The sequence below is a fragment of the Candoia aspera genome, chromosome 6 (genome assembly GCF_035149785.1).
Source record: "Candoia aspera isolate rCanAsp1 chromosome 6, rCanAsp1.hap2, whole genome shotgun sequence".
Taxonomy (NCBI): Eukaryota; Metazoa; Chordata; class Lepidosauria; order Squamata; family Boidae; genus Candoia; species Candoia aspera.
In genome coordinates, this window is record NC_086158.1 from 69,360,200 (window position 1) to 69,375,918 (window position 15,719).

General features: G+C 36.0%; 1 protein-coding gene across 2 annotated transcripts in view; it reads left to right on the forward strand.

Annotated features, from left to right (window-relative positions):
* Positions 1-13,176, forward strand: part of PPP2R2D (protein phosphatase 2 regulatory subunit Bdelta) — a 40,470-nt gene extending 27,294 nt beyond the window's left edge. For both annotated transcript variants that reach the window (XM_063307356.1, XM_063307357.1), the window contains exons 6-10: positions 698-875; positions 2,883-3,047; positions 6,134-6,303; positions 6,390-6,481; positions 11,278-13,176. In XM_063307356.1, coding sequence (XP_063163426.1) covers positions 698-875; positions 2,883-3,047; positions 6,134-6,303; positions 6,390-6,481; positions 11,278-11,557 — 885 coding nt within the window. In that variant the 3' untranslated portion in view covers positions 11,558-13,176. The remainder of the gene's footprint in view (positions 1-697; positions 876-2,882; positions 3,048-6,133; positions 6,304-6,389; positions 6,482-11,277) is intronic.
* The last annotated feature ends 2,543 nt before the right edge of the window (positions 13,177-15,719 follow it).

The window sequence follows — 15,719 nt, forward strand, 5'->3', positions numbered from 1 at the left end:
AGAAAGCACAAAAGCAAGTTTCACCTTTTTTAGCAGAAATTGTTAGCATGCTTGCTTCTTAATAGATGTTATTGATAGTTCTGACACTTTTTGTTATTAATTTAAATAATGTTTAAGGTCATTATGTGCTTACAAGCGAAGCGAGGCATTTAAATCAGAGATTTCCATGGGATGACAGCATTTGGGACTAATAGCATCATTTGAAACTCGAGACTTACATGTTTTTGAATGTTCAGAACAAAAAGTCCTTTCAAATGTGCAAATGTATACAGGCTGAAACATATGTTATTGTTGCCAAATGTGAGCTCTTGAAATTTTCTGCAGCAGATAAAACATTCACAGTTATTTGCTACTTTGTGCTATGATTTTTAAAATCCCATGCTTTGCCTGACAACACAGTGCTATACTAGTCAGCATGGTAAGTATTTGCAAAAATAATAATTACAATATGGATAAGGCAGTAGTAGTTTGGGCAGCATCACTTTTGCAGTCATAACCCAGGTTCAAATTCTATATTAAGTTCCCTGGAAGTAATTCCATTGAATTTATTTCCATGGGGACATAGATTATACTGTTTGAGCAAGCCACGTTGTAATTAAAACTTCAAATGATTTCTGAAAAAAAATGCTTTAAAATGCTACAAAATAATTTGCAGTTAGTTTTTAAAAGCAAATTGATATCTTTTTCTCAATTTTAGGTGCCAATATTGAAACCCATGGATCTCATGGTGGAAGCAAGTCCCCGAAGGATATTTGCAAATGCACACACTTATCACATAAACTCTATTTCAGTAAATAGTGATCATGAAACGTACCTTTCTGCAGATGACCTAAGAATCAACCTGTGGCATTTAGAAATCACAGATAGAAGTTTTAGTATCCTTTTTAAGTAAGGGGGGAAAAAACTGTGTAAATATAATAGAGTGGAATAGTTACTGTTTAGTGCCCTGTTAAGTCTTAGCAAATGGCAGCACTTGACTGATCTTGTCTGGTCATAGAATCTAAGCACAATTGGACCTGGTTAGTATTTAAAATTAGACCACCAGAGAATCCCAGTCTCTAGACTGGACTGGAAAAGAGAAGTACATCCTAGAAGAAGGCAGTGGCAAAGCCTTTTCATGACACTGCCAAGAAAACAGACAATGATTGACTTCATCGGTGTATTGCAACTGTTTATTGCTGATCCACACTGGATAATTGAGAAAGCCAAAGAATACCAAAAAGAAGTTAGTATGTGCCTCATTGATTACAGAAGGGCCTTCAGTTGTGTCAATCATGTCAAGCTGTGGAACGTGCTTAGAAAAATTGGAATACCAGGACATCTTATGGTCCTCATGCAAAACTTATATACAACTCAGGAAGCTGCAGTATGAACAGAACATGGTGAAACAGACTGACTCCAGGTAGACAAAGGAGTGAGACAAAGCTGTATACTTTCCCCTTGTTTTTTCAACTGATATGCTGAATATAAAGGGAAACTGGATTAAAAGAAGATAAGTGGTTTTAAAATTGGAGGAAGAAACATGAATAGCCTGCTATGTTGATGACACTACTCTGAAAGTCAAAAATGTCCCATCCTATCATTTTTTGTAAAGAATTCAAAACAAGACCATATTCCCACGGGAAGGATTCTTATAATTTCAAAATTTTATTTCAAATCCATCTAGACCCTTAATCCATTTGTAACATTTCAAAATCATTCTAATCACCCTTCTGCTGTTTATTCCAAAAAATATTTTTTTAAATCCTTAAATTTGTGTTTAAAACTCCTTTGCAAAGGATTGAAGGAAATTCACTTGCTGCACTAACAAAAATTGCCATTATGAAGGTTCCTAATAGTTAAAAAGCAATTTCCAAAAGTGATTATGAAGTGAGGCTTGGCGAATCCTATGTCCATAAAGGCTATATTACGGCCATGAGCTTAATTGGAATCCCTTGACTCACAAGCCAACCACAAAAACCTCAGTTCCTGCGATCTACTCAGGAGAAGCAGTTGCCCAGAGTACTTGTGGGCAGTCTCTCAATCTCTCACCATCTGGCTGCTGATCTTACTGCAATGCTGTCTCCGCTCCTTTGGAGAAATCTAGTTCACCATGAATCCTCATCAGAAGTCTGGTTTTGGAGAAGACTCCTGAGAATGCCATGGACAGCCAAGAAAACAAACAAATGGATCATCAAACAAATCCATAGTTCTCACTTTGAGGCACAAATGACCAGAATCAAACAATCATACTTCAGACACATTATGCAAAGACCTAGTTCCCTGGAGAAGGCTGTAATACTGGGAAAGTTGGAAGGAAAAAGAAGAGGAAGGCCAGCAACAAGATGGACGAACTCAGTTACAGTGGCAATGAGTGTACCATTGGAAGACCTCATGGACCAGGTTAGAGAGACATCATTGTGGAGAAAATCTGTGTGGTTGCTAAGAGTCGACACTGACTTGACAGCACATAATCGTGACTCTTTAAATGTGTTACCAAGTATTTAGTGGATTGACTACACTTAAAGACCAGTATGAATTCTTCAGACCCCTTAAATCTAAAGTGTCTGTTGACTTGTTTCAACAAGCTTCATATAAATTTCATTTAACTTAATTGCATAGGGAAGGTGAAATTACAAAATAGCATACCTTTGTTATCATGTCATTGAATCCTACATATCTGAAATGCTAAACAGTTAAAATTACAATGTCAATAAATGATAAACTTTTTATGAAGCTGTTCTGCAATTTGAGTAACTATTTTAGAAACTAAATTAAATGCCAGAAATATAAATTCTGAATGGTGCAACAGAATTTTATTAAAGATTTCATAATGTTTCTCTTCTGGAAAGTTGGATTTTGGGATAACCAAATCAATATTAACCTTTACAAGCAATTTTCAGATATTGTAGACATAAAGCCTGCTAATATGGAAGAATTAACAGAGGTGATAACTGCAGCAGAGTTTCATCCTCATCATTGTAATGTGTTTGTCTACAGCAGTAGCAAAGGAACTATTCGACTCTGTGATATGCGTTCTTCAGCCCTTTGTGATAGACATTCAAAATGTAAGTAGTTAGGTTTTCTAAAGCACAATCTGAAATGAATGGGTATTTTCATTTTTTTTTGAATAAATACTAAATAATTACTGGTAAAGAACTTTTCAATGTTCTTAAGATGAAAGAATTGCATTTTATAGAATAGAAACTCAACATGTTTTAGGTAATTCTTCAGCAATGCTAAGGTTTGAGACATGATTAACATAATTTAGTTTGCCCATTTATATAATACAGATGCTTGATGCATGGCAATCCTATCTTAGCTGTTTTAAAAAATAGCTATTTTAAAAGGGTTCAGTATATTTTTGCTACATTAATTGGGTTGATAGAACATAATCTCTTTTCATTGTGATTATTTATAGCTAATTGAGTTGATAGAACAAAATCTTTTTATTATAATTTTTATTTTATTATAATTTTGTTTTTAATGTGCTGGATTTGTAGTGTGAAAAAATTTCTAAGCTCAAAATAAACACACATTCTGAAGGGATGTCTCAAGGTCAAAGTCTTATTTTGAGTGTGCTAACATTTTTAAAAAATTATTCAGTTGGAAACTCTGCCTAATACATTTTTTTAAAAAAATTCATTGTTAAGGCTGCAATTGTTAATAAGTTTGAGACATACTAGTAATCAGTTGCAATTCGTAGGTTAGATAGTAAGAGAAAAAATATTGTGGTGGCCATTAGTTTTGGGGTTGGGGTTTTTTTTGTTTCGTTTGTTTGTTTGTTTTTTATCTTAATGCTTATGCATAGTAAGTATTGACACTCCTAATCTGGTGGTATTTTAACATGAGAATAGGTCCCTGAGAGGCTTGTAATTGTACTAATAAATTCATATTAATTTAATTTGCATTCATCTCACACACCCCAAAAAAACAGTACTCAAGGTGGCCAGCAGTAAAATGCAAATTAAATAACAAAGGTGTTATGATTATGAAGGGTTTATGTCTAAATTTTTTGACACATGAATAGCATGAAGATTAGAGAAAGTTACCTATCTTTTTGGGATGATTTAGATGGCAATTCTATGGTTTTATGGATGGGTGAAGGGAGATTTTGCACTAACCTTCAATGGAAAATTGTACTGTCATGAATGGTATGGACTGGGGAAGGCTTTGGATCCAATTGATCCAAATTCCCTATATTTTCCAGGCATACTTCTGGAGTGAATGGGAAACTATATCAGCCCTGGAGCTGGTGTAATTATTTGCTTTCCCTCGGGGAATGTAGTGGGAAGAGGGTTTTTTAAAAGACCAATTGGCAAGATATATTTTTACAAAGGTAAAAGCTGCAACCCTCTCTTCTGCCCTAGCTGGCATGAGCACAGCAGAACTCAGGAAGTGGAGGACCCTCCGGGAAAGATTCTCTTTCCCCACCTTATTGGATTGGTTTGCCAGGTAGTATCTTGAAGCGTTTTAAACTATTTTCTTCTTATTAGCTAATTCTGCTTATGAAAGCCTGTAATGGCTGCTTTCATAATTAAATGCAAATAAAAAATTATAGTTCCAAACATGGTCTCAACATGTGATTCAGTATAGGTTTCCATAAATAAAATATTCCGTGATTATCCATTGATAATTTTTAATAGCATTCTATTATTTTAAAGTTTGGGGACTTATTTTGCAGTTTCACATTTTAAATGTAATTTATTTTCTGACTGTTTAGAATAAATCATATGAACTAAAAAGAGGAATTCTTAGGATTATGCAGTTTTTCTGATTGTACTAATTGATTTTCAGGTCCAAGATGCTTATATTGTACAAGTACTTGTACACTGATTGCTGGACATTTTATTTCCATAAACTCCACCCTGAGTTGTTAGGTTGTTAGCAGAGGAATTCTTGCAGGTCCCACCTTGGATATGTTTAATATCAAGAACTGTTCTGGGTTTTTTTTCCCAATCACGGGGAATTACTATGATGCGGAATAACATTTTGAAGTTAAAATGGCCCTTTTCTGGGTACAGTTTAGAAGGGGACTTAAACCCTGTGATTTTATCCAGACCATTTAGATTCGTCCTTATGTTTGTTTATTTTTATTTATTTCTAGTAATATGGCCACCCATCTCAACCTTGTGATTCTGGGTGGCGAACAGCAATTAAAAACATAAAATAATATCATTGTTTTGTACTTTAATTGGTGAATTGGATATTGTTAATTGTTCGTGCATTGTTCAAGTGCCTGAAGCCATTGATTGGGAAGAATATTGCTTGTTGAATAATTAAATATAAATATATTTATAAATTGGAGATTAGCAATGGTAACACTATCTCTGTATGACTAAGGAATTGCTAGTAGAATTCAGTAGTTACGCTGCATTGGAACTAACACGGAGAAAATTAAAACTTCAGTCTGTTTACTGTTTTTTGAGCACAAATAGGTGTTCATGGTACCTGTGAAGCTCCCATAGTGCCCCATCTAATTTGGTTTATTTGTTTGTTTGTTTTAGATTAATAAAATCAATAAATGAGAAACTGGAATGTTGCAAAGTGCCAGATCTTTTACCTTTGGGGTACTTTCTAGTCCCCATATTCTTAGAAAATATAAATGGATGATTTGATAGAAAGGTGCCATCCTACTCAGAAATTATGCGGGTCAACTTGGCATGGTACAGAGCATCATGTAGAGCAGGTTTCTTAAAGTTTTTATCGCTCAGGAACCTTTCCCACTTTTAAAAATTATGGTGGACCCCAAAAGAGTTTTTGTTTGTATGGGTTGTATTTATCAATATTTACTGTATTAAAAATTAAAATTGATGCATTTGCTGCCACTTCTGCTTTTCACAATTACTTGATGGGATTTTAAATATTGTATTATTTTTCAATTTAGGTTGGGAAGTAATTTTGATTTCTCGGAACCCTGAGAAGGTCTTGAGGGACCCCTAGGGGTCCTAGGACCACACTTTAAGAAGCACTGATGTAGAGCAACATACATGTGTATGTTTGTATCCAAAGTCACTTTGGTATCAGTTCTAACAGGCAGGGAATGGATAGTGCTTTAATTTTTAAGTTACATTTCAGTCACTTTATTGAAAAAGTTACAATGTTAATCTGCATGATTTTTAACAGTTGTCATTCCTATCTTTATAATTTTCAGTCTTTGAAGAGCCTGAAGATCCCAGCAGCAGATCATTCTTTTCAGAAATAATATCTTCAATATCAGATGTAAAATTCAGTCACAGTGGTCGATACATGATGACCCGAGACTATCTTTCAGTTAAAGTATGGGATCTCAATATGGAAAACAGGCCAGTAGAGACCTATCAGGTATAGTGTTCATGCTTTGAAAAAGAAAAATAGACACTCCAGAATGGAAAACCTTCTCACATTGTTCTACACTTGTATATTTTAAGGTTCATGAATATCTTCGAAGCAAACTCTGTTCGCTGTATGAGAACGACTGCATCTTTGACAAGTTTGAATGCTGCTGGAATGGTTCTGATAGGTAAGGCTGGTTTATATACTTCAAAGTTTTCCTGAATACTAAAAATAGTTACGTTGTTTAATCCAGCCACAGGAAAAAAGGAAAAAGTTTGATCCAAGATACTTTAACATACTTGCGGTGTAATGGTGAGATTATCCAGAATTTGCTAGTTCCTTGAAAATACACTCATTTGGAAACCCTGCTCTGACTCCAATGATGACGTGATAGCATATATATTAGATACATAATGGTGTCTCTAGGGGTGTATGCATCAACCCTGATCCACTTTGAGATTTGCAAATGGTTTAATTGGATTTGAATTTGCACTTTGAATTTAGAGGCATAAAAATGTCTGAACTTTTTTTTTTTTCATGAGAGGAACATTGAAGGATGATAGACACTCTAAAGAAGGGGTCAGCAAACTTCCTACGCATAGGGAACAGAGTCCATGCCACTGCTGCCACTGTTCCCAGGGGACTTGTTCCTCCATTTATCCTGTGGGAGTTAGTGAAGCCATTGCCAAAATGGCTTCCTGAGGAGGCGGCAAGGACCCTCTCCCTTTCTTGCTCCGTTTATTTCTTTTGGGGACTGTTAGCAGATAATTTTGTATGGTGAACCACATCCAGTCCATGGGTTGTAGATTGCCAACCCCTATTCTAGCAGTTATTAAGTTTGCAGAATGTCCACCAAACAACTTTAGGGGATTCAGAACAATAAATTTTTGAACTATCCCCACTGCATCTCTTCTAAATCAAAAATAGGAATGAGTTAAAGACAGTATAGTTTTCTCTAGATTATCCAGAAAAAAAGCCTACTTTGAACCCCATTGTTTGCAATTCATCTTTAAAAGCAATGAATATTTGTGGCCAAGGCTTATTAAATAAGTGGAGAGTTATAACTGTATTTAAAGCCTGCCCCAAACCAGTGTTAGCCCTGCTTCTCCATTTCCAGCCTTTCTTCTTAAAAGCAGTAAATATTTGTGACCGAGGTCCATTCATGGCCTTGCTATCTACTCTTAACAGCAGTTAACATTAAGAACTAGGCCTGTTACTAGGCTTGCACCCATTCATTCAGTGTTGAGACTGAAATCTACCCTAAGCAAATAGAATTAGAAGAAATGTTGCCCAAAGTTGAACCCCAAACTCAGAAGCCATTCTCACTGCCTGCAGTAGCAAGAATTCGTCAGTTGCTGCTAAAAGGCAGCCTATCTACCCCTTATTGCTTCTGCCAGTCATAATGCTGGCTGAAGAGTTGCTGGAAGAATTGCTTATGGGCAAAATTAGAGCCACTTCTGCTTGCCTCTTCCTCTTCCACCTACCATTAATCTTGAACCGAGCAGACAGCCCTGACCAGTTCACTCTTTTGCTGCTGCAAGGAAGGGTTGCTTAACTCACATGAAGGATTGTACATGCTAGACAAATGCATACAACCTCTCTGTAAAATGTGACTATAGCTACCTCCTGATAAACTCAGTTGGCTATGCACTCCAGTGGCTTCTCCAGTCCTGGAACCAACAAAGTAGTGGCTTCCACATCTGTGGAACAGTGGGCATGTAGAAGCTCTCCTTCTGCCACTGGAGAGACTTCAGAAGGGACCTGTTCAGCTTTGGAATGTAGTGCCAGAATTTCTGGGCTCACTAGCGTCAAGAAAAGGGTTGAGGACCAACATGATTTGCATTTCCAACTCCTCTGGCTGAATCTCACCAGAAACAAGAGAGATGGAGCTAGTGAGGGAGGGGAGCGTCTTTGGTCTGCCTGTATCGACCTGTTCTGAATGTACCAGGGCAGGAGGGGGCAGTATCACATGCAGAGACCACACCGTCTGCACTATCATTCCTGCTTCACGTTGTACACTGAATAGAAAGGGTGATGCTGCTGATCATGATGAAGAAAGAGTTCAGAGGTTATTGGATGAGATCCTCCTCTTACTGTTCTGTTGTCTCGTAGAAAGTATCTCTTCCTTTCTCTGTGCCGAGGAATAGCTACATTCGCTGCTGCTGGCACAGGGTAAACTATCATGCCTCTACCTCTAGGTTTCTCTTCTGCTTATAGATAGTAGAGGAAATGCTTCCCCCATGCCACAATAATATTTCCTGCACATTTGGAGACCAGACGGAGTGTCTTTACTTCAGTGGTGTCAAAAATCCACCTATATCTTATCTTCCATGCTTGATACCTGCACTGCATCCAGCGCCCCACTTCATGTTGTTATTCATATTTATGTTTATTAAAGCAGAAACTATTTGCTGCTTGGTGCTTCTGCAACATGTTAAAGTTATGTGTTTATTTTCACAATTGTATATTTGATACACTGTCATATAAAGAGATGCTATGTTAGCTTTTAAACTGCTGCATATACAGTAGAAACTATTTCAGATCCAGTCATGCAAGGCTTACAACAAATAGACAGAAAACAGGATTTTTTTCCCTCTGGGAGGAATAGGAAAAATGAAAGGAGAGACTGAAAATGCTGATACAGTAAATACTCTATTGTTAATGTCAGAAAAATTAAATAAATAGGATTTGGGTGAACGCAGAGAATCATTAAGATAAACAAGAGGCATTAAAAATACTTTCTCTTTCCTCCACCTGTTCAGGTTCTAGCAGCAAAGGAAGACACAAACAACAGCAGAACCAAAAAGCAGGATACTTTCCTACCCCAAGAATTCCGATAGGCAGGGTTTTCAGAGGACATAAAACTCATTGGCCAGATTTTTAGTGTGAAAGAACCTATCGCACCACTGAACTCCCCCTTGGTTTTGCCTATGTACAGTATGAGAACAAAGTTACAACAGTGTTTCAGATTCTGCCAAAGCCAGAAGCATTGAGGGATTCCGTTGAATCATGGTCCTTTTCAAAGAGTCTCAGTTCAGTTCTACACGTTGAATTGGTTCAGTGATCCTGTTCAGCGATCCACTCTAGTGAAGTGATTTGAGTGAAACTTCAGTAAATCAAATTGCCCTGTCAAAAATCTGTGTAACGTTTTACTGTGAGGCATCTTAATAATGGACCTAAAGGGCCTAATATAGCTGCAATTCAAGCAAATATGTTGCCCTAAGCAGAATTATAGTCAGATGCTGAGGTCTGTTCCTGACAACAAATAAATGCCAGGTCAGGGTAGCTGACCAAATACATCATGTACATTAATGGAATGGAATTTTAGAGATGACAGCTTTAAATATTGAACATACACATGGCAAATGACAGTCACAGCGTATAACACTTCTGCATCTACCTACTGTTTAAAATGTATTGCGCCAGAAATAACCTCTCCCTGTTAACCTAGAGAACTTCTGGCATTCAGAATGTACAGTATTGTCACAGATAAGCCATAAACAGTTTTTTAGAAATTTATGTTTGAAAGCAATGTATGCAGCAGACCACATATTTAATCATTTTTAATGCGTCCCATTTTAAACCATTCTAGATGCATTTAGTCACCCCACCCCCTTTCTTTAAACTAACTCCTGAAAAAGCTAAAACCCGTACCACAGAAATGCAACAGCAAACCACTAAGTAACGGTGGCACAATTTCCCAGTTCTGTTTTATAAAGAAATAGTGTTAAGCCTTCAAAAGATTCTATACATTATTTTAGTTTTTAAAACATATTCCAGCCTCTCAGAACGGAGAATGGATGGCTGTAATTTTGAGTCCTGGCTCTTCTGCTTACATTATCAAAAGTGCTGTCATAGAAAATGACTTATAAATTGAGGGCAGCATGAAATATGGCAGTGATATATTAAGCATTGACAGCATCCAGGTAAAAGCATAATTGCATAAAATTCAATTTAAACCTAAGAAAACACAGCTATAAAATTGAACATCCTTTAAAAACAAGAGCAGGATTGAAGATTCCAGCAGTATGACAAACCGCAAAGAAAAAAACTTATCAGACAGCTACAGTAGTGCTGAACTGCTGTGTAATGAAAAAGCTTATAAGGCCTGGGAGAATAAAAAATGGTCTTCACCAGGAATTGTATAAGACATTTAATTAGACTCTAGTTTACATTAGATCTCTCTGGAATTGGCATTCTACAGCTATGGCCACGGGGGGAAAGGTGCCACTAGCCAAAATTGCATTTTGAGGGACGGGGAACCTCAACTCATTATCTCAAGGCACAGTTAAGGAAATGTTGGAAAAGGCAATCTTCCCAATCCTGAGGTCTGAACCCATAAAGTGCTTTAAGGAGTTGTAATTGGCATAATTAGCTATATTGATAGTGTATACTTGAAACCACAGAAGTCGACTGAACATTTAGTGACAAAAATGATCAGTGAGCAACACAAAACTACAAATCTGACCCTTCAGGCAGGATACAACTTCTAAAACAGGTTGAATAATGCTTAGCTGAATAATTAGGCCGTTCACAAAAAAATCCAGTCCATTACAATAGTCAGACATTTTCATTGTCACTCCTGGATTTTGTGATATTTTTCAGAAATATTTTGTACTGATCATATTACAGTAGTGTATTCATTAGTAAACCAGCGACTATTGAGTAGTATGAAATATAAGTTAGATTTGTTTGTTTTTCTTAGCTCGTATTGTTTGTTTGGAGTTGTCTCTTTTCTAATTGTTTTAACAGTTTTTTTTAAGTTTAAAGATAGTTTTGTTAATTATGTAAGTATATTTTAAAATAAAGAAGTTCTTATTTTAAAATAGGATAAAAGAAGTGTCAGTCCTCTCGCTCTGTTATCTGACTTAATGAATGGCAAGGAGAGGAAAATTGGGTGATTATTTATGCAGACATTCATAACATAATTACTTTCATACAGATGTAATGAATGACTAAAACATTGTTCTTTCTTTCATGCAGTGCCATTATGACTGGCTCGTACAACAACTTCTTTAGGATGTTTGATCGAAACACACGGCGAGACATTACATTAGAGGCATCAAGAGAAAGTAGCAAACCTCGAGCCATCTTAAAACCCCGGAAAGTGTGTACAGGTGGCAAGAGAAAGAAAGATGAAATAAGTGTTGACAGTCTGGACTTCAACAAGAAGATACTTCATACAGCGTGGCACCCTGCAGAGAACATCATTGCTGTAGCTGCAACCAATAACTTGTATATATTCCAGGACAAAATTAATTAAAGACGGCTTATTTGAGGACAAAATTGTCGTCTTGAATAGTTAAGCTCAGTTGTTTATCTGTCAGAGATGGCCTTGTTGTCCTTCCAGTAAAGAACATTGATGCACTTATTTCCCTTTATAGGCAAAGGAGAGAAGCTGGCCTGGACTTGAGTGCGTGGTGTATTTCTGCCTTCAGTGAGGGGGGAACATGGAATTGATTTTTTTGTAAACGAGGAAAGCCCACTGGAAGCAGAATTGATGGACAATACTTAATAAAAGTCAATATTCAAAACAAATGTATTTATTTAAGTCTGAGCCTTCCTTTCCAGTTGATAGACCAAAAATCTAACACCCAAGAAACAAATTGTCATAAAAATGTAATTTCTATCTCACATGCTCTTAGCTGCTGTAATATTTGGGCCTTTCAAAACATATATTTGTGCTTTATGCCTGTAACATTCTTTCTCTGGCCTTCATCTAAGCTTTAGGTGTTTCTACCTTTGAGCATATAGGTAAGTCTAGAGTTGGGGGTATAGACAGGTTTTTCATGTATATTTACTCACCAACTGTATCTATAACCACACCTCCTGGTGTAAACCACTTAATAAAAATAACAAACTATAAAAAGTGTTTTTAAATCTGAAAGTATGTATTCAGTCTTTTTTATTGCATGTATTGAGATTGTGCAAGATACCTGATGGAAAGATTTGAAAATAGTTTGTCCCCAAAAATACTGATTCAGACAAGCAGTTTCATGTGGTGTCCTACTGCTTCAAACTCTAAATTGAAATTCATATCCAGTTGTCTCTACCCTAGTTTGTATTGTTTTTCTATGTTTTAAAAAAAAGGTATCTCATGGTATGCACAAAAGAGGAGGTGTGAAAAACATCCCCTTTACTTACATGTAGCCTTAAAGAAACACACTGGGCCATGTACATCAGAACCTTCAACAATCATTGTTCTGGTTAATAGTAAATACACTTTACAATTAATGGTAATGTGCATACATTAATGTGCATTACATTTTTTACCCTTAGTTTTGAAGATTTTTTTAAAAATACTACAACTAGGCATAAGCAGATGCAAGCATATTCCCACTGCAGTTCAATCTTTTATTTTTTAAAATTAATTATGCCAAACAGGAGCGCATTTAGATAGATTTTAACTCTTAATCTGGGCCTGTGATGCCAGGAGACCTGGTTGTCTTAAGGCTGATGTGGAAATACAGAATGCTAAGTTTCCACTAGGAATGGGGGCAAAGAAAAATACATCACTTTAGTGATCTTTTTTTTCTTAGAAAATGTATGAGTAACTCCCAGTATTTCACTGTAAACATCTCTGGGAGTAAACCTAAACAGAAATAGTAAAGGGCACAATTTCAACAGATCTAAGTATCTTCCACTTTCTGTAAACTGCTGAATGTGCCTGTAAAACCCCCTTGAAATTCAGGCCCTTAGAGCTTCCTGAATAAAAGATAGGGTGACTTGTTCACGCTCTAAATTAAATGAAGGTTTACTATGATGATTAAAGTCAAGTATGAGTATGCAAGAGGAATATGTCTCTTCCTATCCTGTCAATGACCATGGAGTGCCACTCTTCCTCAGAATCTAACACCAATTTGGTGGATCTAAAAATAAAAATCATATACTCTTATCAGTTGTGACACTATTTGCAAATCTTGAAATGCGGAACCGATAGGTCATTTAACCATTCAATTGACTTTGTTCCCTCCCTGCCCTCCTGCAAAACAAATACAATGGGTTTGTATATAATTGTTCTATTAATATGATCAAAAAGTTTAATAAATTTTAAATGTTTACCTGAATTTACACTGTGTACTTCAAAACTTTTTCAATGGCTTTTTTGTTTAAATCTGCATTAAATGCTTTTTAAATATATATTTAATATTCATTGTACAGTACTGTGCTAGTTGATGACAGCAGGTAGTGGTCAAGCATAAGTTACTTTGATTCTTACTAGATCTGGTTCTCATTTGTATTTTGCATGGAAATACAAACACTTCTTTTTCCTCTTGTACTCTTTCGATTTTAAATCTTACTCTTTTTAATGTGTTTACATGTTTCAGTGATTACTTCATGCATCTCAAAATGTATTCCATCCTACCAAAGATCATAGATTTCCAAGGTTAAGATTGTTTATTTCCTATTGTTAATGATAAATTAGCAAATCAAAGATTCAGAGATGTTAATATTTTCAGTCTGATTGGCTCCATCTATTTCTTGTTCTATAGATGTTTCTTGGGTTCCAAAATATCATTTTACATCCTAAATTCAAATAGAGATTTGTTTTAGGAAGCATACAGTAAATAGGAAAAAAAATGAAACACTTGGACTTTGAGACAAAATATCAAAGGCACTCTGATTTTGATCCAACAAAATTGCACTAAAGACAATATATTACTTTTAAGCTTTGTACTTAAGGAATTGTTCCATGTAAAGTCCAAATAATTCACTTTTAAATGATGTAATCAAACTGTTCATAGAAAGTTTTGCATATCTTTTATCAGCCTAACCAGACGTGGATCTACAATTGGGCCCAGCAAAGTCCAGAGTGCTTTAGGGCTGATGCAAAAACCCACCTAGTAATTGTATATACTGAAACAGTACTTTTATTTTTTATCACCATGCAATCTCTTGTCTCATGCAAGATGCTCTCACTTGAGGGAGACCATCTTGCATAAAGCAGGTCATTCAGATAAAATGAAATTTGGGTAATTAATGTCCTACAAGGACTTACCATTTTTTTTTCTCAAGCCTGATCCTTAATTCACTTGAAGCTTCATGCAACTTGTGTTTCTGCTCAGATTTTGATGCAGTATCATTTGATTTGGGGTTAAAGTGACATTGCAGGGAGAAGATAAAATTGCCAAACATGTTAAGTTACACATAAGATGATAATTTATTATTTTATTTATTATTTATGTCAGAAATGAATCGACAACTTGGTTGGAGATTATCTGTACAACAAAACTCTGAAGTAGGTTTGGTTGAGAGAATGATTGGCCCAAACTAAGTTCCTGAGCCCAAAGTAAACCGAAGCTGGGTCTCCCTGACCTAGTCCAACACCATCACTGCTACACTACAGTGGGAATCATTCTGCAAAGATTTGGGAGGGGTGGTTGTTGTTAACATACGTTTAATTTTCAGAGCTGCTGATTACATTTGGTTGGTTGTTGCATGTAATATAATAGCTGTATTAATTTTTGTTTAAAAATAGATTCATAGTTACAGATCTTTGGGGCCAAAGTACAGATCTAGTACATTGATAATGGGACATTTTATTCCATATGACTGCTATAAATTGATTGAAAGCAGCCTTTGCACTTGTGTCCTGCTGTGGCTTCACAAGGAAAGTTTGCCAGTTTGGGGATGGTCATGTTGAATCAAGCATTTCTGGCTTGATGATATGAATTAGTATTTAGTATTTAAGGGGTTCAATGGGAGAAAATTTATCAATGGACTTTAAAGTGAAAAGTTATCTTGCAATTACTTGTATTGCAACCATCCTATTTTATTTTTTTTTAGAAAGGCCTTTTTCACATTGTTCGTAAAGCTGATTGGTATTGCTGACTTCTGCATGTCTGATTGGATTAATTTAACTACCTGGCTCTTCATTATTTATGACACATATAGCCTACAGACTGTCTTCATGATTGCCTCACCTGATTGTAAGTTTCAATTTATGTTCCCAAAAACTAAATAAGGAACTGATATGTTATAAAGCAAAATGTCATGCTCTACCATCAACTCCACATAGGGCTACAGACATTTTTAGGGGGGTGGGGGGAATGCAGGACTTTGGATGTGTACTCAGATGACTAGAAAAAAGCAAAAATAAACTATGTGTGGTAGGAGGCATGTGGTGGGAGATGCAGGAAGCATCTTCTGTTTTAGAGGGTTTTATTACTGGCTGCAGCTAACTGTGGCTGTTTTGAAACTAGGCAGTCTCTGCCAAGCAGTCATCATATGAGTCCATTAAAAAGTGCTCTAAATCTCAATGGATGTATTTGTTTGCTTATGCTTCAGCCCTTTATTTTCTAAGGTGGCACATCTGTGTTCCTATCTGATTTCAATTTCCAAGGAGGACTTTTGAAAATAACCTCAGAATAGCATTTATTTTGTTTCATCATATACTGGTGCATACCAAATTCAAAAGCAACATA